The 25,434-nt window shown below is 53.2% G+C and overlaps 2 protein-coding genes across 2 annotated transcripts; both read left to right on the top strand.

Annotated features, from left to right (window-relative positions):
- The first annotated feature begins 763 nt into the window (after positions 1-763).
- On the top strand, positions 764-5,360 carry TLCD2 (TLC domain containing 2). The gene is given in 6 exon segments (XM_053961560.1): positions 764-805; positions 807-1,004; positions 1,007-1,293; positions 1,672-1,754; positions 2,249-2,331; positions 4,022-5,360. Coding segments are annotated over 6 exon segments (1,044 nt in total). The 5' UTR covers positions 764-778; the 3' UTR covers positions 4,388-5,360.
- Positions 5,361-7,187: 1,827 nt separating this feature from the next.
- On the top strand, positions 7,188-25,370 carry PRPF8 (pre-mRNA processing factor 8). Its single transcript, XM_053961178.1, has 43 exons — positions 7,188-7,238; positions 7,357-7,466; positions 7,541-7,709; positions 8,421-8,585; positions 8,678-8,896; positions 9,540-9,752; positions 9,890-10,015; positions 10,093-10,198; positions 10,687-10,877; positions 11,057-11,176; positions 11,254-11,443; positions 11,618-11,737; positions 12,061-12,195; positions 12,306-12,435; positions 12,739-12,935; positions 13,042-13,248; positions 13,338-13,501; positions 13,811-13,937; positions 14,064-14,256; positions 14,595-14,782; positions 14,999-15,237; positions 15,740-15,886; positions 16,086-16,296; positions 16,384-16,500; positions 16,584-16,831; positions 17,004-17,183; positions 17,442-17,577; positions 18,140-18,309; positions 18,596-18,725; positions 18,918-19,064; positions 19,248-19,408; positions 19,941-20,132; positions 20,726-20,963; positions 21,196-21,324; positions 21,874-21,987; positions 22,101-22,274; positions 22,511-22,704; positions 23,013-23,252; positions 23,339-23,480; positions 23,677-23,817; positions 24,008-24,147; positions 24,306-24,508; positions 25,068-25,370. The coding sequence occupies exons 2-43, from the start codon at positions 7,367-7,369 to the stop codon at positions 25,220-25,222; spliced, it is 7,008 nt and encodes a 2,335-aa protein (XP_053817153.1). The 5' UTR covers positions 7,188-7,238; positions 7,357-7,366; the 3' UTR covers positions 25,223-25,370.
- Positions 25,371-25,434: the final 64 nt, after the last annotated feature.

Genomic DNA, 25,434 nt, shown 5'->3' with positions numbered 1-25,434 from the left:
ATGTTTTTGTGTCCATCACCCCAAAGCCAGGACGGCAAGTAAGAGCTCAAGCTCCACACGCTTCTGTTTCAGCGAAGAGGAAGTGAAAGGTTTCATCCAAAATTAATACCTCAAAGGAGAGGTGGAGTTTGACATTAATCGGTGTGTACACGGTGACTCAGCCCGGCGGCAGAAGGGGAAGCCAGGGCTGTGCAGCTGTGCAGCTTCTGCTGGAGACATCAAAAAGCAACAAGGGAGAGATCAAATTACGGGAAGGAAGCTGGAAAATCAGCGTAGTTGTAGGGTAGAACTAAAATTGTGGCTACGGGATTGTGAATTTTCACAACCTCCAGGCAGCAGAGCTGGGGTATCCCAGACATCGGGGAGCTCCTCTCGGGACCAGACACGGGACAGGGGGATGAGGGATAACAGTGCTGTGGGCAGAGCATTTTTAGGCAAGGCACTCAGGTCTTTTTCCGTGTTTGATGTACGGTCGGTCCCTGTGGTGTGGTTTGGGGGGGTTCCTGACCGGGGTGAGCGGCGGCTTGGAGAGCTTGGAGAGCTCCTGCCCAAGGAAACAATGACGGGCATCAAAGCCGGAGATGCTTTGGGGTGAAGGACCACCGGCCGCAGCACCTCATGGGGGAGGCGTTCGGCCACCCGGTGCCACCGAGGTGGAGGAGGAAGCTCCGGGGAACGAGGGAAGTGCCCCCAGTTCCCGCACAGCGACGGGACACGCGTTCCGCGCTCCGTGCCACGCTCTCAGCCGGCTCCGGGCTGGCGCCGCTTCTGCCGTGCGATGCCGGGGAAGGCGGGTACATCCCCGGGGGGCTCCATTCCCGTTCTCCCGCTCCCCGTGTCCCAGGCCCCGCCGGGAAGCGCTGCCGCTGCGTGTCCGCACCCCTGCGCGGGGGATGCGGGAGCTGCCAGCGCCAGCCCCGGGGCGGCCCCGGCCCTTCCGCCCGGCGCTGGTGTCGCTGTGTCCCCGTCCGGGCGACGCGCACAGCGGCCGGGCAGGGCGGTGCCGGCGGGGCGGTGCCGGTGCCCAGGCCGGGCCCCGGGGCTGGGCGAGGCGGAGCCCGTCGGGCAGCGAGGCCGGTCCCATGGGAGCCCGGCGGGCCGGTGGGTGCCCATGGCTTTCAGCCCGGGGCTGTTGGTGGTGGCCGGTTCCTTCGCCGCTTTCCGCCTGCTGAACCGGGGGCTGGAGCGGCTCGTGCCGCCGCCGCCCTCGGCCCGGCGCAACCGCTGGAAGTGGCGCAACATCTGGACATCGCTGGCGCACAGCGTGCTCAGCGGCGGCGGGGCGCTGGCCGGGTGAGCGGCACCGCGGGGCCCCGCAGCGACACCGGGCTGCCCGGGGGACCGGGACACTGGGAGGGAGTGGGGACGTCGAGGGAGCCCGACGGGAACCTGCGGCCAAGGCGGCACTAAGGGAAATGGGGGTGTTGGGGACCCTGCGGAGGGTGAGGACCTGCAGACTGGGGGGCGCTGAGAGAGGGAGGAAGGACCGAGGGACAGGGAGGCACCAGGGGATGGGGAGACTCCAGGAGGAGAGGGGTGGCTGTGGGTGGAGCAGGGCAACGGGAGGTCTCCGGGGAGGGTCGGCAGCACCAGGTGGGTACTGAGGACACCGGCAGGGAAATGGGGAACAGGAGGCACTGCCCGACACTCAGAACCTCTGTCCCTGCACAGGTTCTACCTCCACCCCGAGATGTCCAACGACCTGGTGGGCACACACCCGCCCGGGGCGCACAGCCTGGTGGCCGTGTCTGTAGGTGAGGTGTGGCGATGGACTGTCCCCTGTTCTGTCCCCCCGGGGGGTCTTCACGGGCTCGTCGGTGCCTGACACCAGCCCCTCGAGCCATGTCGCGATGTCTCAGGCACCTCGAACAATCGCCCTATTCTTGGCAAAGGACAGTGGCTCCTTTCTGTCCCACGGCAGCCGCAGCCAGGAGGTCCTGGGCACCGGGCTGCCCTCCACCGGCCTCGGGGGGAGCCGGGGCTCGGGCCGTCCCAAAAGTGCCCACGTGGGGTTGGAGGAGTTGGTGCCTCTTCCTGGGAGCACATCCTACAGAGTGATTGCAGGAGGGACCCAAAGCACACCAATTTCCTTCTTTTGCTGTGTGTGACTCCCCACCCACGCAGATGTAACCAGCACTTCCCGGGGGGGCTGCCCAGCCCAGTCAGGTGCAGAGCCCACTGGGGCAGGGGGGGTTCGTTGGCACAGCCCTTCCTGACCCCCTTTTTGTTCATGGACTCCCAATCCCAGGCTATTTCATTGAAGACTTTGTGGACATGTTGTGCAATCAGAAACTTCATCAGTCCTGGGAGCTGCTCTTTCATCACTCTGTGGTGAGTGCACCAGTACAGGTACCACCAGGGAGGCTGGGGATGGGGGGCACGAGTGGGCTCCTGCTGTTGTTTGTGTGGGTATTTGCTGCCTGCTCCAAAGTCCGATTTTATTTCCTGGGGTGAGGAGCCCAGACAGCAGGGCCTGGAGCTCCTCTTTGTCCTGCAGGACTCTTAGAGGGTCTGCAGAAAGGCACCCAAAAATGGGGTGGTATTGGCGATGATGAGAGACATGAGGAGACTGAGAGCTGGTCAGAATCCAAATTTATTGTGGACTACATATGCTTTATACTATTCTAGGAAGGCTAGTAATTTTTTATTACAATTATTGGGTTAATCATCACATAAATAATCTTTTACAACATCTCTTGCTTACAGAACTTGATGTAATTTTCAGCTCTGTTCTTGCCAAGGCATCCTGATTATCAAATATCTTACGCTAATCATGTCCAAAGTCCATCACCTGTCTTGTGTGCCCCAATAGAGTAGGAAAAAACATGTGTACAGAGTGTGGGCTGATCCACAACAGTGTCGCTGACTGCAGTGACCCCGGTGTCCCCTCTGGCATGGGTGAGCAGCTCACCTCCTGTGGCTCTTGCCCTCTTGAGCACCTGCCAGCAAGGGCTGCACACGCCTCTATCTACCTCCCCTCCCCAGGGTGATTTCCTCCCACCTGGGGCTGGTGTGGCTGGAGCAGCTTGATGCAGGAGCCCCACTCCAGTGCCCTCTGCCTGCCTTGCTGTGCCCTGTGTGGGTTTCTCTCTGATCACCTCTGCTGTCCAGGTGCCAGAGCGTTTTTCCCAACCAAAACAGTTCTGTGATGCTGAGACTGTGGATGCTGCAGGGCAGGGGGGTGGCACAGTCTGGAGCTGAGCAGTGGAGATGCTGCAGGGTTCAGGGGAGGCTCAGGGGTGTGCAGGGCCTGGGGAGGGGGACAGGGACAGGGACAGTGCTGGCACTCACCTGGGATGAGACTGGGTAGTCAAACCTCTCTGTCAGTGAGCCCTGGGGCTCTGCTGGCTGCTGCTGGTGAGCCAAAAGTTCATCTCCACAATAGAGCTAATTCAAGCCAAGACAGTGACTTAACAGAGCAGATAATCTCATTACAGAGCCCATACAGAGAACAGCACTAATGGCATAAACCAAAGAAAGGACCTAGTGTGCTGAAGCGTGGGCAGGCAGAGCCTGTCCCCCTGCCTGGCAGGGAGGGTGCAGGGCAGGAATCCTGTCCCAAACAGCCCCAGGGTGCTTCAGGGGGCTCTCTGATACACCAAAGCCACCTAATTACTCCCTGCAGGGTGCCTGTCCTGGGGACAATCCCTGAGCCAGCAGTGGCGTAGCCCTGGGCTACAGTCTCCCTTCCTGTCCATTGGCTGTGTGTGGAAAAACCTGCTGGGCCACAACAACATTCTCCAGGCCACAACAGCAGGGTTAGGTCAGGCTGCTTTGTCTCCTCAGCCAACCTGGGGCTTAGAGAGCTGCTTGCTTCTCTTCCCACTGCAACAAAAAAACCCACTCAGGTTTCATGCAATGGTGAGGAGGTGCCAGAGGCTGCAATGCTGCAGGGATGGCCCGTGGTTTGATGATCTTTTCCACTCTGCTCCTTGCTGTGCCCAAGTGTGGAGGGTTCCAGCTTGCAGCAGCTGAGAGCAACCAGCCCCTGGGCTCAGCCTCTCTTCTCCCTCCTTCCCAGGTGATCATCTGCTTTGGGATTGCCGTGCTGCTCCACCAGTACGTCGGCTTTGCCCTCGTGGCTTTACTGGTGGAGATCAACTCCATCTTCCTCCACCTGCGGCAGATCCTGCTCATGGCCAACCTGGTGCACACCACCTGCTACCGCCTCAACAGCCTCATCAACCTGGGCACCTACGTGGTGTTCCGCATCGCCACGCTGGCCTGGATGACCCGCTGGCTCTTCCTCAACCGCCAGAACGTGCCCGCGGCCACCTACGCCGTGGGCACGGTGGGCATGGCAATCATGACGCCCATGAACATCATCCTCTTCTACCGCCTGCTGCGGAGTGACTTCCTCAAAGCCAGGCGGGAGAAGGAGGAATAGCCCCTCCCCTGCGAGCGGGGCAGTTCCAAGCCCATGGAGCACGTGGAGGGTGAACGTGGCTGTTTCTGTTTCTTTCGGTACCTTGCAGGGAGGGGCTGCACTAACAGAGCATCCAGGCTTTGCTTGTGGCTCAAGAGCACAGCAGAGGTGCTCGTGGACCAGGCACTGTGGCTCTGCTCCCCAAACACTTTTGGATGATGTGGGTGGAGGCTCAGAGAAGCCTCGACAGCTCTCACAGCTCCCTGAGGCACCACTGAGATGAGAAGGGGGCAGAGCAGCGCTGTTTCCCCACTGCTCTTCCAGACATCCCAACACCACAGAGTGTTTCCAACCCCTTTGGTGCTGCGGCCCCCAGCGTCCCATCAGCCACGGGACGCTGAGTTCTCTGTGGCATCTCCTATGGGAACACCACCAGCACGACAGGTTCCAAGGCTTTGCCTTCGAGGTGATGGTCGGTAAAAACCAAACCCTGCACTGATGAGCCCTCCCTGAGGAGATTTCCCAGGCTGAGACCTGGCTGGGTGGCAGCTGCCCACTGTGGGGTGCAGGCTGGGGGCAGCCCCAACCTCTCCTGCCAACTGGAGCTTTTTCCGTGTTGTTTTGTCCCCAGATAATTTAAGTGCCCATAAATGAGCGTGGGAGAGCACGAGTGGCTGGTGGGAGGATGCTGTGTGGTGGCCACTTCCCACAGATGTGGGGTTTTCAGGCACTTTTTTAGGATTCAGGCATTTGTTAGGAGTGCCAAATTGTGCTGCAGAGCCCGGGGTAACGCTCTCACCTGGCAGCAGAGGCTCTTACTAACGTGAGCTTTTAATAAATGGCTGCAAATGAAGTGGCTTGAGGGGAAAGGACTGAGAGGGGACGAGAGGACTCAGCATCCCAGCCCAGTCTGGGGGTGTCACTGCTTAGCACAGTCCTTACCCCGAGTCTCCCTGCCATGGAGTGAAAATATACCGTACACTGGCACACTCTACCTCTCTTGTTGGGTTTTTTCACCCCACCCCTCTCCTTCCTGTGGAGGAATATGAAGGTTTTTAAATGTTCTTCCACTCCACATTTCCTGACAGATTCTCACACTGGACTGTTCCCCAGCAGCCCAGCACTGTGTATATAACAGGATCATCCCACTTGGAGTTACGTGAACCAGGCTGGAGAAATCCACCGGGTCGGTCACGTTTCCTTTGTCTGGCAAAATAAGCTTTAACACAAAATCTCTCCCTTTGCTTTGAAGAGCTTGGGGACAGGCTGGAGCAAGGCACTGCTCGGAGAGGGTGGCACGTGTTTTGAGGACAGAGACACATTCCTGCTGGGCAGGGAAAGATGAGGGATCCATGGGCAGTGTGAGGCTGGAGACAATGCGTGGCCAAAGCCGCTTATGTTTCTATTTGTGGAGGGCAGGGAAGCTTCCAGGTGCTGGGCACAACTCCTCCACGTTTGGGTACATCACCTCAAGCAGTGCTGAGGTGCCTGTGTGCCCCTCACAGCTCCCAGCTGGAGCAGAACTGTCACCCCAAGGCTTTCTCTTTGGTTTGACCCACGTATTCCGAATTTTCCGGGAGCTGCTGCACTGATCCTGGCCCTTAGCACAGCCTCTGCATCCGCTAAAAACGCTGCCTCTGCTCTCCAGCCCACAGCCGGGAGGTTTCTCAAGGCCTGGATTGTGTTTCCCACATTCCTGCTGTCACGTGGATGTCCTGTACCCCAGGCACGTGGGGCTGGGGGCCAGGGGAGCCTGGTTTGGGCGCCTCTTAATCCGCCGTGATTTTCCCACAGGGCTGAGGTGGGATAAGCAGTGGCTTTGCAGGTCACCGAGGTCGGACGTGGGGATGCCCTGTGCTTGCCCATCCCCATGGGAAGCGCCACAGCCTTGGCTTGAAAGGCATTGGGAAGGACTCACCTCTCTATTCCCACCGTATAGGGGTTAGAAGGGGCACCTCCATCAGGGAATTAATTGCTGGGGAGCAACACCCCGGCCTGCCACCCATTCACCTCCACTCCAGCCCCATCCAATATCCCTCCAGAACAAAACCCTTTCCCCATGGGAGCCCCTGCCCTGGCAAAACCCTGAGGCAAGAGCCTGCCCGGCTGCTGAGCGGCCCTGACAAAACATTGAACCCACCCACAGTGAGCTGGGCCTCGCGTTTTCACAGCTGCTGGGCAAACACGGAGGGTTGGGGGCCATCTGTGCTCCTGGAAAGAGGCAGGACGAGGGCAACGAGGTGGGTGGCTACTTGCTGGGGCCATAGCGTGGCCAAGGGGGCAGTGCTGGGGGTGAGGCATCACTGCGGCGCGGCATCCCCCTGCCTGCCTGGGGCACGGGGGCTGCCTGAGACGGGCTCAGCCGCACTGAGGGGATGTGCAGGGCCCGTGGGGGATGTCCCCGCGCTGCTCCACCGGGGACATCACCGCGACGTGTCCGGGACGTCCAAAATGTCTCCCTGAGGGCACCGCCCGCCCCTACCACCCTTGGCGAGGGGGGGGGCACGACCCCCGTGGCGCCCCCTACAGCAGCGAGCAGTGAGCCGCGCCAGGCGCTGTCCAATCAGAGGCGGCGCCGCGCTGTCTCCGCCGCCGCTCTCCGCCAATCGGAAGCAGCGAAGGGCGGGACCGGGGAAAGCGGGACACCACACCGGAAGTGTGCGCCAAAGACAACTTCCTCCCCTCTTCCGCCCACTGTCCCGCCCCCGCCGCTCGGCACTCTGATAGGATAGACCTGCTGTCTGTCAGACGTCCTGAAAGCTGATTGGCTATTCCGCGCTGCGCGTTCCGCCTACATCCGGGTCTCGCGGGCGCGGTGGCGGCGGCGCGGGGCCGCCATTGTGGTGGGGGAGCGCGGGGGTGGCGGCTGCCGGTGAGGGCCAGCGGGGAGCGGCGGGCCCGGGGTGGGCGGGAGTGACGGGGGAGCGACCGGCGGCGGCCTCGTCGTGGTCCCGTGCCGCGCCCTGAGCCCCTCTCCACCCTCTCCGCAGTTGCGTCGCCATGGCCGCCGTGTTCCCGTACCGCGGCGGCTGCGCCCCGGTGCCCAACCCGCTGGCGCCGCTGCCCGACTACATGTCCGAGGAGAAGCTGCAGGAAAAAGGTGGGTACGGCCCCGGCACCCCGGATTCTCCGCGGGGAGACAGGGCCTGACCCGGCGCCTCTGTGTCCCCGCAGCCCGCAAGTGGCAGCAGCTGCAGGCCAAGCGCTATGCGGAGAAGAGGAAATTCGGCTTCGTGGACGCGCAGAAGGAGGACATGCCCCCCGAGCATGTCCGCAAAATCATCCGCGACCACGGCGACATGACCAATAGGAAGTTCCGGCACGACAAGCGCGTCTACCTGGGGTAAGGGATCCCCGGTGTGAGGCGCAGGGGGAGCCCGGGGCATCCCTGGTAATTGCTGGAGGGAGAGATCCTTCTCCAAAAGGCTCTTCGTGTCCATTGTAGCTCGGTGAGGATGCCCTGAGGTGTCAGTGCAGAGGAGGATCAGCAAAAGGAGTTGTTGCTTTGAGTTCATGAGAAGAAACATTAGCCTGGATAGTGCACCCTTGAAGGGGAAGCCTTTTCTCCAAAGGGCTTTTCAGTTGTAGCTCGCTCTGTTGCTGTGAGTGAGGTATCACTGCAAAAGAGCATCAGCAAAGGGAATTGTTGCTTTGAATTTATGAGAAAAAACATTACCCTGCATAACACAGTATCTTAGAAGGAGTTGTGGAGAGTGTGAAATGTTTTTTGAAAGATTCAAAAGCATCCCGAGTGCTGTTTGGGTGTGGAGAGCTGCCTAGTGCACATCATGGTCTGCTGCAGTAACTTCCCATTACCCAAAAAACTTCAGAAACTCACTTCAAAACTTCAGGTTTTGTGAGCAACATTCTTGAAAGCCAAATCACTAGAAAACCTTTTGATAGTGCAAAGGTAGAGTGGGAGATCCATGGATTTGCTTTTTGAACGTGGAGCAGCTCGCAGGAGGGAAAACTGGGCGGTTGTTTGGCTCGTGGCAGGTGGTTGGGTGTCCTTGAGAGCCACTCCAGCGTGGTTTTCCTTGGTTGGTGGTTGCAGTGCTCTGAAGTACATGCCCCATGCTGTGCTGAAGCTCCTGGAGAACATGCCCATGCCCTGGGAGCAGATCCGAGACGTTCCCGTCCTGTACCACATCACCGGCGCCATCTCCTTTGTCAACGAGATCCCCTGGGTCATCGAGCCTGTCTACATTGCCCAGTGGGGGTAGGTGCCTCCTGCTTCATCCAGGTGGGCCAAACCTTTTTGCATCCACCATAAAATCCCTCTGCTTTTAACCTTGCCCTGATTTCCTGCAGCTCCATGTGGATTATGATGAGGCGGGAGAAGAGGGACAGGCGTCACTTCAAGAGGATGAGGTTCCCCCCGTTTGACGATGAAGAACCCCCTCTGGATTATGCTGATAACATCCTGGATGTGGAGCCCCTGGAAGCCATTCAGCTGGAGCTGGATCCAGAGGAGGATGCCCCTGTGCTGGACTGGTTCTATGACCACCAGCCTCTGAAGGACAACAGGAAGTACGTGGCTGTGGGAGCACAATTCACTGGGAGGGGGGAAAAAACAAATGAATTACGTGCACAGAGCAGTGTGTAACCTTTGTGTGATGTTGGTGAGGAGAGAAAAACCTTCCCTCAAGGCTGGGAGGGAAAACCTGAGTGTTGGAAAGCTGCATCTTTTGCTTGCAGGTTGCTCAGAGAAGTCCAAAGCCAGGTTGGATGGGGCTCTGAGCAACCTGGGATGGTGGAAGGTGAAAGGCTTGAAACAAGATGAGCTTTAAGGTTCTTTCCAAGCCAAACCATTCTGGAATTTTATGGTTCAGCATCCAGCAAGGCCCCTCTGTCCAGGAGGCCTCTTACCCACTTACCTGCTAAAACTGGTGTTTCTGACCACGCTGTAAAGCTGACAGCCTGCATTGTCTACTGGAATTTGGAATTTGCTAAAGGTGCCCAGATGTTCTGTGTCACTTGAGACACAGAGGAGGAGAGGAACTGGAGCAGCCAGCATTTTCTGGGCAGGAAGAGTCTAGAGTGGTCTTTAACAGTGCTGCAGCCTTTCTTTCAGGCTAGAGACACCCATGTGCTACCTGTTCTTGATGAATGATGGGTGGCAGAAGGTGTTTGGTTATTCTGTGTCTGGAGGGTCCATGCTCTGCTTTCCCAGGTATGTCAACGGCTCCACGTACCAGCGCTGGCAGTTCACCCTGCCCATGATGTCCACCCTGTACCGCCTGGCCAACCAGCTGCTCACTGACCTGGTGGATGACAACTACTTCTACCTGTTTGACCTGAAAGCCTTCTTCACCTCCAAGGCACTGAACATGGCCATTCCTGGAGGTCCCAAGTTTGAGCCCCTCGTCAGGGACATCAATCTTCAGTAAGTGTTGGGTTTAGGAGAGAGATGAGTCGTTGTCTAGGACAGGGCTGATGGGGTGTTTTCAGTCACAATGATGGGATGTTTTCAGTCTTTCTCACCCTGAATGCCTGCATAACAGTTTCTTGTCTCATTTTAAGGGATGAAGACTGGAATGAATTTAATGACATCAACAAAATCATCATCAGGCAGCCTATCAGGACAGAGTACAAAATCGCTTTCCCCTACCTGTACAACAACCTGCCCCACCATGTCCACCTCACCTGGTAAGAGCAGCAGCCTCCAGAGCCAGAAGAGGAGGGAAAGGCTGTCAGAGGTTCTAAGGCATATTTTTTTGTTGCAGGTATCATACTCCAAACGTTGTTTTCATTAAAACAGAAGATCCTGACCTCCCAGCTTTTTACTTCGATCCTCTGATCAACCCCATTTCACACAGACATTCTGTCAAGGTGAGTCACTGGGTTAACTGTGATAAACCCTACGTGTGGAAGGAGGGGGCTTTAGGATCTTGCTTCTGGTAGCAGCAGACAAACATAGATGTTTCAGGAGAAGGCACCAGCCCTTTGACAAAAAAAGCCACAGTTGTCATTTTAGTCTTCTTCTACTTCTGGAGTTGCACAAAATTGTCTCCTTTGGTTTCTGTAGGATAAAGCCCGATGTTTAATTAATAGTGTCAGAGTCTTCTGACAGATAATTTATCTTTCTGGTTGCCCTTGGTGTATTCATGGAGCTGGCATCTCCCTGAAGTTACCTCCATAGCACCTAACTCAGGGTCTGGCAGGCACAGTTTGCCTTGTTGAGTGCTTTGTGCCTCTCTCATGCTCAGTACAGCCACACTTCTTCCAGGAGAGCAGAGAGATGGATTTTTAACTTGCTTAACTGAGAAACTGAGCTGGAGCAACCAGGAAACACCTTGTGTGGTGCTTCTATATTTCAGAGCCAGGAACCACTGCCTGATGATGATGAAGAGTTTGAGTTGCCAGAATTTGTGGAGCCTTTCCTGAAGGATACCCCTCTCTACACTGATAACACAGCCAATGGCATTGCCTTGCTGTGGGCCCCACGACCCTTCAACTTGAGGTCTGGCAGAACCCGGAGAGCTCTTGACATCCCACTGGTCAAGAACTGGTGAGTTCTGTCCTGGGGTAAGGGCTGATGTAGTCATCATCTCATTATGACCTTGTTATAATGAGAATGAAATGAAAACATTATGGTGACTGGTTTCTAGAGATTTTAGGAGAGTTTCTAGAGGCTTTCCTCTAAGGAATGTGAGTTAGCTGAAGCTTTGGAGTGTGATTTATCCATAGGTACCGTGAGCACTGCCCAGCAGGACAGCCAGTCAAGGTGAGAGTCTCCTACCAGAAGCTCCTGAAATACTATGTCCTGAATGCACTCAAACACAGACCTCCCAAGGCCCAGAAGAAGAGGTGAGTGGGCTCTGTTCAGTGGGGAACTGCTGATCTGTGTCAGGGGTTGAGCTGATTGTGGTCTCTGCTCTCTCCAGGTACCTGTTCCGCTCCTTCAAGGCTACCAAGTTTTTCCAGTCGACCAAGCTGGACTGGGTGGAAGTTGGCCTGCAAGTGTGTCGCCAGGGCTACAACATGCTGAACTTGCTGATCCACAGAAAGAACCTGAATTACCTTCACTTGGATTACAACTTCAACCTGAAGCCTGTGAAGACCCTCACCACAAAGGTATCAGTCCGTGTGCTGTTGTACACAAGAGCAGAGTTTATGTGAAGGTGGTTGTGTAGCCAGTGAGGAAAGAGAGGCCACAGTGCCTCAGCTGTTCAGCTGTTGGCCAGATTTGAGTTGTTCCACACTTCTGTGACATTCTTACATAAATTCTGAATATTTTGTCTTTTCCAGGAAAGAAAAAAGTCCCGTTTTGGGAACGCTTTCCATCTGTGCCGAGAGGTCCTGCGGCTGACTAAGCTGGTGGTGGACAGCCACGTCCAGTACAGACTGGGAAATGTGGATGCATTTCAGGTAGGCTTTTTGCTTTTAAATGTGGTGAGAAGAAGTTGAGAGGAGAATTGGAATATTTTATATGGGAAATAGCTTCTATGGGATGCACAAAGTGGCTGAATGTTGCAGTGTTAGGGAGAAGAGGGGAAACAGTGAAATGAAACAATGAAAATATGCAGTATTGTTTGAAATTCTGCTTTTATATCAGTTTATAAGAATTGATCATTGTCTGAGCCAGCATTAGGAGCTTTGTATGGCTTGATACACTCTGTCCAATAAACGTGGCTGCTGGAGGTGATGTGTGAGGTGTTGATTGTTGTCCCTGACTGTGTTCCATGTCTCAGCTGGCAGATGGCCTGCAGTACATCTTTGCCCATGTGGGTCAGCTCACGGGGATGTACCGGTACAAATACAAACTGATGAGGCAGATTCGAATGTGCAAGGACCTGAAACATCTCATCTACTACAGGTTTAACACAGTGAGTTCCACTTTTCCACATGACACTGACCCCATGTAAACTGAGGAACAGGGGAGGGATTCTTGCTTGTCAATAAATGACCTGCTCTTACCATGTCTCTGTTCCTCCAGGGGCCTGTGGGCAAAGGTCCTGGCTGTGGTTTCTGGGCTCCAGGCTGGAGAGTGTGGCTGTTCTTCATGAGGGGCATCACCCCACTGCTGGAACGCTGGCTGGGGAATCTGCTGGCCAGGCAGTTTGAAGGTCAGTACCCTGTAAATGCTGCACAGAGGAGGAGTGTGTGGTAAAGATTAATACTGTTTGCTTGCCAGCCAGTTTCCTGTTCATACTGGTGGTCTTTATCCATGCTCCATTGACCAGTGTAGAGCTCTTTCAAGATCTGTGTCCCCAGAACAGATTCTGAATGGAAGTGGGATTTCCTGCTCCATAGCCATCTACTCCAGACTCCTGGCAGTGTAATTTCTCCAGACATCCTGCACCTCCATGCAGGAAGGAGAATCACTGCCTACTGGTATCAGAATTCCTGAAGGACTTTGCTTTTTCCAGGCCGTCACTCCAAGGGTGTCGCCAAGACTGTCACGAAGCAGCGTGTGGAGTCTCACTTTGACCTGGAGCTCAGGGCAGCTGTGATGCACGACATCCTGGACATGATGCCAGAAGGGATCAAGCAGAACAAAGCCAGAACCATCCTGCAACACCTGAGCGAGGCTTGGAGGTGCTGGAAGGCCAATATTCCCTGGAAGGTAAATCTCTCACCTGGCCTTTGGGTTCAGTTCTAACATCACCCAGGTGGAGCTGCTCTTGGAAAGCTCCTCCTCCTGCTTCCCTCAAGTTCCTGTCCTTTCCCAGGTGCCAGGGCTGCCAACTCCTATTGAGAACATGATCCTGAGGTACGTGAAGGCCAAAGCTGACTGGTGGACAAACACAGCTCACTACAACCGGGAGCGGATCCGCCGGGGAGCCACTGTCGACAAAACTGTCTGTAAGAAGAACCTGGGCAGGCTGACCAGACTCTACCTGAAAGCTGAGCAGGAACGGCAGCATAATTACCTGAAGGTACTTCTGTTCCCCCTGAAATTGCCCAAATTAATGCTATTTTCATAGGGAAGCTTTCACTGATTAATTCTGGTGGTGTGGTTCTGCAGGATGGGCCTTACATCACTGCAGAAGAGGCTGTTGCTGTGTACACAACCACAGTGCACTGGCTGGAGAGCAGGAGGTTCTCCCCCATTCCTTTCCCCCCACTGTCCTACAAGCATGACACCAAGTTGCTAATCTTAGCCCTGGAGAGGCTGAAAGAAGCTTACAGGTAAGCAGTGGGAAATGATCTTGATCTTCAGGGGCACTGGGAAAGGCTTCTGTTTTGTTATCCATTATTCCTGTGATGAAGTGTGGTGTAAAATTTACCCTGGTGGACTGGTAAAGCTGTTGGTTTTGGTACTGCCAGTTTATTTGGGAGTTCTTATAGGCTCTGTCACTTGGGCAAAACCACTGCCATGCTTGCAAGTTTGGGGATGTGGATTGTGAAGAATGAGAGCTTGAACATTATCATTCATCAGTTTAATGCAGTGGCCATTAGGCTGTTTGTGTGCAGGTGCTGAGCTGTTCTTGTTTTCAGTGTGAAATCACGCCTGAATCAGTCACAGAGAGAGGAGCTGGGCTTGATTGAGCAGGCTTATGATAATCCCCACGAAGCTCTGTCCAGAATCAAGCGACATCTGTTGACTCAGAGAGCCTTCAAGGAGGTGAGTGAAAGCCTGGTGAAAGCCCAGCCATGTTATGCTGCATTCAGAAGCTGAATGGCACAAAAACTTCGTGTTTTCTCTCAGCTACCAGCCTCAGTTTTTCCCCCTCTTTTTTTTTTTTTTAAGGTGGGAATTGAGTTCATGGATCTCTACAGCCACTTGGTCCCTGTTTATGATGTTGAGCCCCTGGAGAAGATCACAGATGCTTATCTGGATCAGTACTTGTGGTATGAGGCCGATAAGCGAAGGCTCTTCCCTCCTTGGATCAAACCTGCTGACACTGAACCACCCCCACTGCTGGTGTACAAGTGGTGCCAAGGTCAGTGGGCTCTTGGGTTCCATGCAAAAATGATTTTTCTTACGGGGGAAGTTCTGCCCTATGAGTCCCCTTAGGAGCTGAATTTTCGTTTTGCAATTTGCAGTCAATAATTACAATCAGAGATGTATTTTGCAGGTTAGTACGTGTGTATATACTGGAGGAGGACAACTTGCACAGCATTTATGGCTGATTACATAGTTTTTCTTCCACTTCTGGATAGACTGGAAAATCCAGAGTCTGAAAAATCAGGCATTGCGGGACTTAGGTTGATTCCTGTGCCCAGTGGCTGCTTCTGTGCTCTGATGTGTCAGATAACACAACATTGTTTATTCCCTCAGGCATTAATAACCTGCAGGATGTTTGGGAAACGAGTGAAGGGGAATGCAACGTGATGCTGGAATCTCGGTTTGAGAAGATGTATGAGAAGATTGACCTGACCTTGCTCAACAGGCTGCTGCGTCTCATCGTTGATCACAACATTGCTGACTACATGACAGCCAAGAACAACGTGGTGATCAACTACAAGGTGATGGTGATGTCAGGAAAGGGGTTTGTGGTAAAAGGGACCCGTGAGGGAGGAGGTTTTGGACCCTGTGGCAAAGAAGAAACACAAGACTTGCCAAAGAAAAGTGATGAGGGATTAAAAAAACCCTTCTGGGTCGTGCTGAAGAACAGCTGCTCAGGTGAAAGGGTTCTGCTGTGTTGGGATGTGTTTTCTCACAGTTCCCCTTCATCTCCTCAGGACATGAATCACACAAACTCCTATGGGATTATTCGTGGGCTGCAGTTTGCTTCCTTCATTGTCCAGTACTATGGGCTTGTGATGGACCTGCTGGTGCTGGGCCTGCACCGGGCCAGTGAGATGGCTGGGCCTCCCCAGATGCCAAATGACTTCCTCAGCTTCCAGGACATTGCCACGGAGGTGGCCCATCCCATTCGCCTCTTCTGCAGATACATTGACAGGATTCACATCTTCTTCAGGTGAGATCTCTGGGGCCCTGCTTTCCTTGTGTCAGCACAAAGGCAAGGGAGATTTAATATGCTCCTGCTCCTGGCTTTTGTACCCTTTGCTATTGAAAATCAGGAATATTTGAATTGAAAGACTTCCCTGGATAACTGGATGTTCGCATTCCTCCTCTTGCTTTCTCAATTTGCTTTTCTGCAGTTGCACTGGACCAAAAGAAACACAACAATGTCAAGAAACACAAATGACCAATAGAAATATGCTCAGTTGTTAGGGATTTGGTAAATTAGAGACTGAGAGAAAAATAAGCCTTTTCTGTCTCTTCATGGAAGGATAACCCAAACCCTGAGTTGCTCTGTGCTAATGAAATTCCCCCATTCATTGGGAGGACATAAAAATGGGATGACAAAAAAAAAAAAAAGCTGAAAAACACCTTTTCCAAATTAAATCCTTATCTTTCTGGCCAGGCTGGTGTTGATAAGTCCATGTAATTCCAGATCCTTTTCTGTGCATTTCCAGGTTTACAGCTGACGAGGCAAGAGACCTGATCCAGCGGTACCTGACAGAGCACCCCGACCCCAACAACGAGAACATCGTGGGCTACAACAACAAGAAGTGCTGGCCCCGGGATGCTCGGATGCGCCTCATGAAGCACGACGTGAACCTGTAAGTGCTGCAGCTGGGAAAGAAGTGGTAGGAAAAAGGGGGAAATCAGTGATAAATAACTGTTGGAGACTGACAGATGCTCAGGATGAGATGTGAGAAGTGAGGGGTCTGTGCTGAAATACTGGGGAAGCTCTGAGACCTTGCCCGGTTGTTATTTGGGCAAACTGTGATGTGTCACTGTGCACACGCTGCTTTCCAGTGGCCGTGCTGTGTTCTGGGATATCAAGAACCGTTTGCCCCGCTCGGTGACCACGGTGCAGTGGGAGAACAGCTTCGTGTCCGTGTACAGCAAGGACAACCCCAACCTGCTGTTCAACATGTGCGGCTTCGAGTGCCGCATCCTGCCCAAGTGCCGCACCAGCTACGAGGAGTTCACCCACAAGGACGGCGTCTGGAACCTGCAGAACGAGGTGGGCTGGGAGAGCAGTCCCTGGGTGGGGATTCCGTGGATTGGAGAGGGGCTCCCAGGAGGGGACTGATGGGTCTGTGCTCTCTAGGTGACCAAGGAGCGCACGGCTCAGTGCTTCCTGCGTGTGGACGATGAGTCCATGCAGAGGTTTCACAACAGAGTGAGGCAGATCCTCATGGCCTCTGGCTCCACAACCTTCACTAAGGTAAGGGAGGAGGGAGATCTATGACAGCTTTCTGCAGATGCTTGGAAATTAGCCAGGAGCTGATCCTTTCCTTTCCTTTCTAGATTGTCAATAAATGGAACACAGCTCTGATTGGCTTGATGACTTATTTCCGGGAAGCTGTTGTAAATACTCAGGAGCTGCTTGATTTGCTGGTGAAGTGTGAGAATAAAATCCAGACTCGGATCAAGATCGGCCTGAATTCCAAAATGCCCAGCCGTTTTCCTCCTGTGGTGTTCTACACCCCTAAGGAGCTGGGGGGGCTGGGCATGCTCTCCATGGGCCACGTTCTCATCCCTCAGTCTGACCTGAGGTGAGTTGTGCTGTTCTAATTCCTGCATGACTTGATGCTCTTTCCCCGGAAAAATCTTCCAAGAGTGCTAAACCATGCCATGGTACAGAGCTGTGTTGCCTTTACAGTAGCTCATGGCAGTGATGAGGGAAGTCCTAGTTCCTCCTACCTCATTCTTGTCTCTTTGCTCCAGGTGGTCCAAGCAGACAGATGTTGGCATCACTCACTTCCGCTCGGGAATGAGCCATGAGGAGGACCAGCTCATCCCAAATCTGTACCGTTACATCCAGCCATGGGAGAGTGAATTCATTGACTCTCAGAGGGTGTGGGCAGAGTATGCCCTGAAACGACAGGAGGCTATAGCCCAGAACAGGTGTGTGTCCACGTGGGGGAGGACAGGCAGCAGTGGGAAGTTTTATGCTGCCTGGGGATTTTGGAAATTTGGGGATTTTGCTGGCCCTGTGGTACCTGCAATGCTGTTCCCTAACCTCTGGAGGAGGTTTGGCATTTTAGTGTCCCCTGCCAGAGCCCTGAGGTCTGTGTCATTTCTGTGATCTCATCTGAACTACTCATTATTGCATTGCTGTAAATTGAGAGGTAACAAAGTGTGGGGATTTTTTTTTTTCTTCAGGCGTCTGACGCTGGAGGATCTGGAGGACTCATGGGACAGGGGAATTCCTCGGATTAACACCCTTTTCCAGAAGGACCGGCACACTCTGGCTTACGATAAAGGATGGAGAGTCAGGACTGACTTCAAACAGTATCAGGTACTGACAGGGAATTTCTCTTCACCTGAATATGAAGTTCAAATACCTGTTCGACACAAAGTCCTTTTACCTTGCATTATTGCAGGTGCACTTCTGTCTCTCTGCTACAGAAGGAATTTACAGCCTTGTGTTGGGACTGGTAGAGGCTGTTTGGAACCAAATGCTCCAGAATTTGTAGCTTATCCCCTTTGGAATCATTTAGATAGATTGCAGTGTATTGAAGAAAACCACAATAAACACAACAACATATTACAGAATCAGGTCTGGAGAGAGAAAAATAATTACCCCAAAACAAACATTCCAAAATATTGTGGAATAATTTGTTATTTAAAGCCTTTAATGACAGCTTTGTAGAAGGCCAGTCCCTGAAAGATAAAAATATCACCTGAGGTTCCACCCAGTGTGAATTGCAGAGTAGTACTGACAGAACTCGTGTTGTAGATGAGCTGTGTCCTCCAGCACTGAGGGCATGAGGCTTTTTTGCTGCTCACTGACCATCATCATGGTGTGGCTCCTGCAGTTAGTGCAGCCAGGTGAATGATGTGCTCGCTCTTGTCTCCAGGTGCTGAAGCAGAACCCGTTCTGGTGGACGCACCAGCGCCACGACGGCAAGCTCTGGAACCTGAACAATTACCGCACGGACATGATCCAGGCTCTGGGCGGCGTGGAAGGGATCCTGGAGCACACGCTCTTCAAGGGCACCTACTTCCCCACGTGGGAGGGTCTCTTCTGGTAAGAGGAACTTGGTTGTGGGCTCTGGGCTCAGGCTGTGCTGGTTCTGTTGAGTTTCTGCTGGTTTTCAGTGGTCGCTTCAGAACGTTGTGTAGTTCAGTTGTGAGGGCACCTAGGAGGGGTCTGCAGCTGAACTTCTTGGAAACCCATGGAAATTTCTTGGCATGAAACAACCCTCCCAGCTCGTGGCTGATCCCTGGGTCTGTTAGAAGTGAGACATGGCAGCAGAGATGAGGGACATATCGTTCAGTTGAATCTAATGCAGTTGATGGTCTGCCCTTTCTAGGGAGAAGGCCAGTGGCTTTGAGGAGTCCATGAAGTGGAAGAAGCTGACAAATGCCCAGAGATCGGGTTTGAACCAAATTCCAAACAGAAGATTCACTCTCTGGTGGTCTCCTACCATCAACAGAGCCAACGTAAGTACCTGGTGTTTGTCCCTTTAGGAGCAGAAAACACTTCTCCACTGAAATTAGAGCAGTTAATTGATCCAATTAATTCTCAGAACATCTCTTAGAGAGGCACTAAGCCTCCTTAACAGGAGATGCTCCATTTTTTAAAATTGCCTCAGTTGTGCTGTTTTGTGTTCTCAAGCTGCTTTTCCTTTGCAGGTGTATGTTGGGTTCCAGGTGCAGCTGGATTTGACAGGGATCTTCATGCACGGCAAAATCCCCACGCTGAAGATTTCCCTCATCCAGATTTTCCGAGCTCACTTGTGGCAGAAGATCCATGAGAGCATTGTCATGGATTTGTGTCAGGTGAGCAGTGTTGGCTTGGTTTGTTTCTGTGCCCTTTTGGAGCAGGGCCAGTCTTCCTCCAGCAATTTGGCAGAGAAAGGGAAGAAATGGAAAATGGGATTTTCCTGACTACCTTGGTGTTGAGGATAGATTCCTTATCTGGGTTGCTTGAACACATCTCATCTTTGACTGCCTGTTCCCCAGGTGTTTGATCAAGAGCTGGATGCTCTGGAGATTGAGACAGTGCAAAAAGAGACAATCCATCCCAGGAAGTCCTACAAGATGAACTCCTCGTGTGCAGATATCCTTCTCTTTGCTTCCTACAAGTGGAATGTGTCACGTCCGTCCTTGCTGGCAGATTCCAAGTGAGTTTCCTTTTTCCTTCTCCTCAGTCTCCCTGCAGAGCAGAACTGCTGAGCCTGTCATCCAGAGCCTCTGTGTCTCTTGGGCATCTGGGGGACACTGGAGATTGTGTCCAGCAAAGCACAGGGTTTGTTTGGGTAGGTGGTTGCAGCACCTCCTGGCGCTGCCTTCTGCAAAACACCAGCACTGCCTTTGCTCCTGTTCTCTCCTCTGGGTGAACTTTTCCCTGAACTGTTGAAGGTTCTTCTGGAAACCCCACAAAGCTGAGCTGGCCCAGGGCCAGAATTCTCACTGAATCCTCACCAGACAGGCCCTGGGGGAGATGACCCTCATGACTACACAGCAGTGAACTCACTGCTGCTTTGTTCTAACCTTTCAACAGCCTCTGCATTCACTGGTGTGTGAGGAGAACAGCAGGGTCCCTTTCCAGGGTGGGATGTGGGTATGAGCTGGCTGCAGTGTCCATGCTGAGTGACAATTACTGCAGGAGAATTTTGTGCAAGATGAACTTGTTGTGGCCTGCTTTCCCCTCAGGGATGTGATGGACAGCACCACCACCCAGAAGTACTGGATTGACATCCAGCTGCGCTGGGGCGACTACGACTCCCACGACATCGAGCGCTACGCCAGGGCCAAGTTCCTGGACTACACCACAGACAACATGAGCATCTACCCCTCGCCCACTGGGGTGCTCATTGCCATTGACCTGGCCTACAACTTGCACAGGTGAGAGCTGCACCTTCTGTGTTTCATTTCCAGGGTTGGAATTGGTAGTTTGTGAGTATTGTCTCAGTGCATCTCCAGACTGGGTTGTATTCCAGGCAGGAGGATAAGAGGGGAGAAGGCAGAAGCTGGAGATGGGCAGTGAGTGGGATAAGGCATCTCAGGTTGCCCAGTTTTGCTCAGTAGCAGTGGTTCAGTTCCCTCAGTTCATTAATAATCTGTTTCTTAGGATATTTCTGTCAGACTGTTGTTGGAGCTGAAGGACAGGCCTTGTTTCAAAGCCCTTACAAGTGAGGACACCATTTCTCACGGCAAACTAGGGGCAAAGTCAGAAATCAGTTCTCCAGTGTGTTTGTTGGAGAAAGTGCAGCTTTTCTGGGACTGCAGCATGTGTGTGCTGTGGCTTCCCACTGAGGAGGTGTAGGTAAAAGCCGTAGGTGACCAACTCCCAGGGACATTACAAAAGCCACAGTGCAGTACAAAGCTGTATTCTTCAGCAGGTAGAAAGGGGCATGGCTGCTGCATGGAAAGACTTGAGTGGGGCTGTTGCCTCTTCAGGTCTAATGGCAACAACTTCTGTTTGTTTCCTCCTTCAGTGCTTATGGGAACTGGTTCCCTGGGAGCAAACCTCTGATCCAGCAGGCCATGGCCAAAATCATGAAAGCAAACCCTGCCCTGTATGTGTTGAGGGAGCGAATCCGCAAAGGGCTGCAGCTCTACTCCTCAGAGCCCACGGAGCCCTACCTGTCCTCCCAGAACTATGGGGAGCTCTTCTCCAACCAGATCATCTGGTTTGTGGATGACACCAACGTGTACAGAGTCACCATCCACAAGGTGAGGCCAGAGGGGTGTCTCAGGGAGAGGACTGGATGGGGTGGAGGTTTCCATGCATGATGGGAATCTGGGAGTCAACACGTGGACCCAGAGTTTTGCAGTGTGCACAGAGCAGCTCTTACATTTCCCACACAGCTCCTGCTCAAAGCACACAGAGAGTTGACTCTTGTGTAAAAATGTGGGTGGGCTCCATTTATCTCCCTGCACTTCTCACTCTCACTTGTTTCCTCAGACTTTTGAAGGGAATTTGACCACAAAACCCATCAATGGAGCCATTTTCATCTTCAATCCCAGAACAGGACAGCTCTTCCTGAAGATCATCCACACATCTGTGTGGGCAGGACAGAAGCGTCTGGGACAGGTAGGGCCTGGCTGTGCCTTGGGTGTGAACTGGGGGTAGGCTCTGACTGCTTGGGACACTCCCTTGAGCAGAACACATCACACAGATCTTCATCTTCCTGCCTCTTAATGAGTTTTGAGCTCCAAAGTCTGAGTGATCAGGCAGGCAGAGGAGCATGGTGTATAAAAGTGGAGGAACGCAGGCTCTGAGGTGTGAAGACCCCACATCATCCAGCAGAGCTTGAGGAACAGTGCTGTGCTCCTTGTTACAGAATTCACTCTGCACTTGGCTGTACATCCAGTGCAATGAGAAAGCTCAGGTGGCAAATCCAGGGAGGTGGAGTAGCCAGCTGTTTTTTTCCGAGCCACTCAGGAGTAACTGAGCTCCAGGAGTGGGAACTGCCCTCTGTGGTCAGTAAGGAGGAAATGCTGGGCCTTGTCACTGATCTGGAACAAACCATAAATTCCAGGGGTATTTTTAGAATTTGGTTTGCGTCCCTTTGGTTCCCAGAGACTTGGAGACTGCTGGAGAGCAGGGGGATACTTCTCTAACCCTGCTGTCTTTCTGTAGCTGGCCAAGTGGAAGACTGCTGAAGAAGTGGCTGCCTTGATCCGATCCCTTCCCGTGGAGGAGCAGCCAAAGCAGATCATAGTGACACGGAAGGGCATGCTGGACCCACTTGAGGTAAGGCTGCAGCTCCGTGAGGATGTGTAAAATCTGTGGGAGATAACAGGACAGTTCTGTGTCCTGTGATGTTCTGCAGTAGCTGTGAGCTAATTCCTCTTGATAAACTCCAGGTGCACTTGCTGGATTTCCCCAATATTGTGATCAAAGGCTCGGAGTTGCAGCTGCCCTTCCAGGCCTGTCTGAAAGTGGAGAAGTTTGGTGACCTCATCCTGAAGGCTACTGAACCCCAGATGGTTCTCTTCAATCTCTATGATGACTGGCTGAAAACCATTTCTTCCTACACAGTAAGCACAGATGTGTCTCCTGCATTTTGCTTTGCTGCTGATAAATGAGGCAAGGAACCAAGGCCTCAGAGATCCCTGATGATTTGTTTGGGAGCACTTGGCTCTGAATCTGCCTGGATTTTCCTTTAGATGGATTTCCCTGGCAATTCCCATGTGCTCAAACAGAAGAATGCTGTACTAGGGCCTTGACCATTTCATTTTCTTCTTTCTAACTCCATCTTCTTTTCATCTCCAAGGCATTCTCCCGTCTGATCCTGATTCTCCGGGCGCTACACGTGAATAACGATCGAGCCAAAGTTATCCTGAAGCCAGACAAGACAACCATCACTGAGCCTCACCACATCTGGCCAACCCTGACAGATGAGGAGTGGATCAAGGTGGAGGTGCAGCTGAAGGATCTCATCCTTGCTGACTATGGCAAGAAGAACAAGTAAGGCATGATCCTGTCAGCCTTTCCTTCCTACTCTAAAGGCCGTGGCCAAGGGCCTTTGTCAATGCACTCTCAGCTTTGTAGGAGATCTGGTTAATTTTAATAACTTTCTGGTAAGGCAGATAAAAATATCTGCACCAAATCATTGATCTAAGCATCATGTGATCATGGCCTCTCTTTTGTTTAAAAAGTTGTGGTTTAACTTTTTCATAGTGCCCAGAGTTGGATGTTCTGAGCTTGTACCTGAAGGTGAGAAAGCTCCAGAATGTATTTTGAAATGCCTGACTTGGGTGAATTTTCTCTTCCAGCGTGAACGTTGCATCCCTGACCCAGTCAGAGATCCGAGACATCATCCTGGGCATGGAGATCTCTGCCCCATCTCAGCAGAGGCAGCAGATTGCAGAAATCGAGAAGCAAACCAAGGAGCAGTCGCAGCTGACAGCCACGCAGACCCGCACGGTGAACAAACACGGGGATGAAATCATCACCTCCACCACCAGCAACTACGAAACCCAGACCTTCTCCTCCAAGACTGAGTGGAGGGTCAGGTAGGAAGGCAGGCAGGGGTGGTGGAAAGGGTTGGAATGCTCAGGGAGGATCTGTGCCCCCTCTGATCACGGTCTCCTCCTCACAGAGCAATCTCTGCTGCCAACCTCCACCTGCGGACAAACCACATCTATGTCTCGTCAGATGACATAAAGGAGACAGGTTACACCTACATTCTTCCCAAAAATGTGTTGAAGAAGTTCATCTGCATCTCAGACCTGCGTGCCCAGGTGAGTGTGCAGGGAGTTTGTTACGTTTGTGCCCCACTCAAACACACCAGGGGGGAACTCTTGGGGAAGGGCTGGGGACCTGCTGTGGTTTGTCCACGTGAATCCCTCTGATGCTCTCCTCAGGAATTAAGGAGTTCCCACTCACACAGCTACACAGATCTCTTCTGGCCTTCTAAGGCAGGTGTGTGTGTTTTAGATTGCAGGTTACCTGTATGGAGTGAGCCCTCCAGACAACCCCCAGGTGAAGGAGATCCGGTGCATTGTGATGGTGCCCCAGTGGGGGACACACCAGACCGTGCACCTCCCAGGGCAGCTGCCACAGCACGAGTATCTCAAGGTGGGTTGAGGTTCAGCTTCCAGGCTGGGTGGAAGGTCAGTAACAAGGACCTGAGGTGGTGGAGCAGCTTCCCTTGGTCTTTTGTAATTGTAGGACTGAAAGGGCTCAGTCTGAAGCCAAACTTGATTGAGATCAAATGAGGGGGAAGCTTGTGATCTGAGTGTCCTTTTTGCCACTCTCTTTTTGTCAGGAAATGGAACCTCTGGGGTGGATTCACACCCAACCAAACGAGTCCCCTCAGCTCTCGCCACAGGATGTCACCACCCACGCCAAGGTCATGGCTGACAACCCCTCCTGGGATGGGGAGAAGACCATCATCATCACCTGCAGGTGAGAGGCAGCGAGGCTTCTAGTGGCCCTCTGAGGGGGGGGTGTTGCTGCAGAGCTGGAGAACTCAAAATAAAATTGGCAGAAAGGGAGCATTGGCTCATTCCTGATTGCCCTCTTCTGCCCCAGGTGAGTCTGACTTGCCTCGTGTTCCTTTTCAGTTTCACCCCTGGCTCCTGCACGTTGACAGCCTACAAACTGACCCCGAGCGGGTACGAGTGGGGCCGGCAGAACACGGACAAGGGCAACAACCCCAAGGGTTACCTCCCCTCCCACTACGAGAGGGTGCAGATGCTCCTGTCCGACCGCTTCCTCGGCTTCTTCATGGTCCCAGCACAGGGCTCCTGGAACTACAACTTCATGGGTGAGCTGGCTTGGGGAGGGAAGGGGAAAGGAGGCAGTGTGAGGAGCTTGGGGAGGAGGGAATAGCTCCTTACCGACTCCAGAACTTCCTCAGAGGGCTGGCAGGGATACCCGCACTGTGCCCTGACCTTTCTGTAGTTACCAGCATTGGGAAATCAGTTCAATTATTTTTTTTTAGTGGCTCAAGAGGAAAAATAGATCCCATGTCTGTCTGGATTGTAGTGCATAGTCTATCACCACTGAATAATTAATCCCTGTCAGGCAGCAGAGATAATGGAAAATGCAAGAGAGAAGCTGTTCCCTGTAGGGAGGTCCTGGTATCATGAACACCACAGGCAGCTGGAGAAGGGGTCAGGAAATTTAAAGTGACAGAACACTTCACTAGCATAAAAGAACTGTAAACCTCTTGAGGGGAGGAACCCAAAGAGGGATGATTTCTAGGTTTAGAACTATTTCCTGGCATGGAAATGGTCGTGGAAGGGTGGAGGGCTTTGTTAGGCACCTGAAGGGTGGAAGGGGCAGAAGTGGTGCTCAGGTGGGTGACACTCCCTCTTTTCCAGGTGTCCGCCACGACCCCAACATGAAGTACGAGCTGCAGCTCGCCAACCCCAAGGAGTTTTACCACGAGGTCCATCGCCCCTCTCACTTCCTCAACTTCGCGCTGCTGCAGGAGGGGGAGGTTTACTCTGCCGACCGCGAGGATCTCTACGCCTAATCCTGCCCGCGCCCCTCTTAGTACTGTTGATATTCAACAGCGTGTTCGTGTGCCCTCCTTCCACTGTGCCCCGCTCGCCCCCTTCACCCCGCGCGTTGTTGTTTTCCCCCCCCTCTTTTTCCGCTCAATAAATTTTGTACGAACGGGAGCGCGCGGGCGCTGAGGTCCCGCCTCGGGGCGGCCCCGGACGGGGCGGGCCGGGCCGGGCGGAG

This window comes from Vidua chalybeata, chromosome 20 (genome assembly GCF_026979565.1).
Source record: "Vidua chalybeata isolate OUT-0048 chromosome 20, bVidCha1 merged haplotype, whole genome shotgun sequence".
In the NCBI taxonomy this organism is placed as follows: domain Eukaryota; kingdom Metazoa; phylum Chordata; class Aves; order Passeriformes; family Viduidae; genus Vidua; species Vidua chalybeata.
Note: the sequence above shows the minus strand (reverse complement) of the source record. Positions and strands in the feature narration are given on the sequence as shown.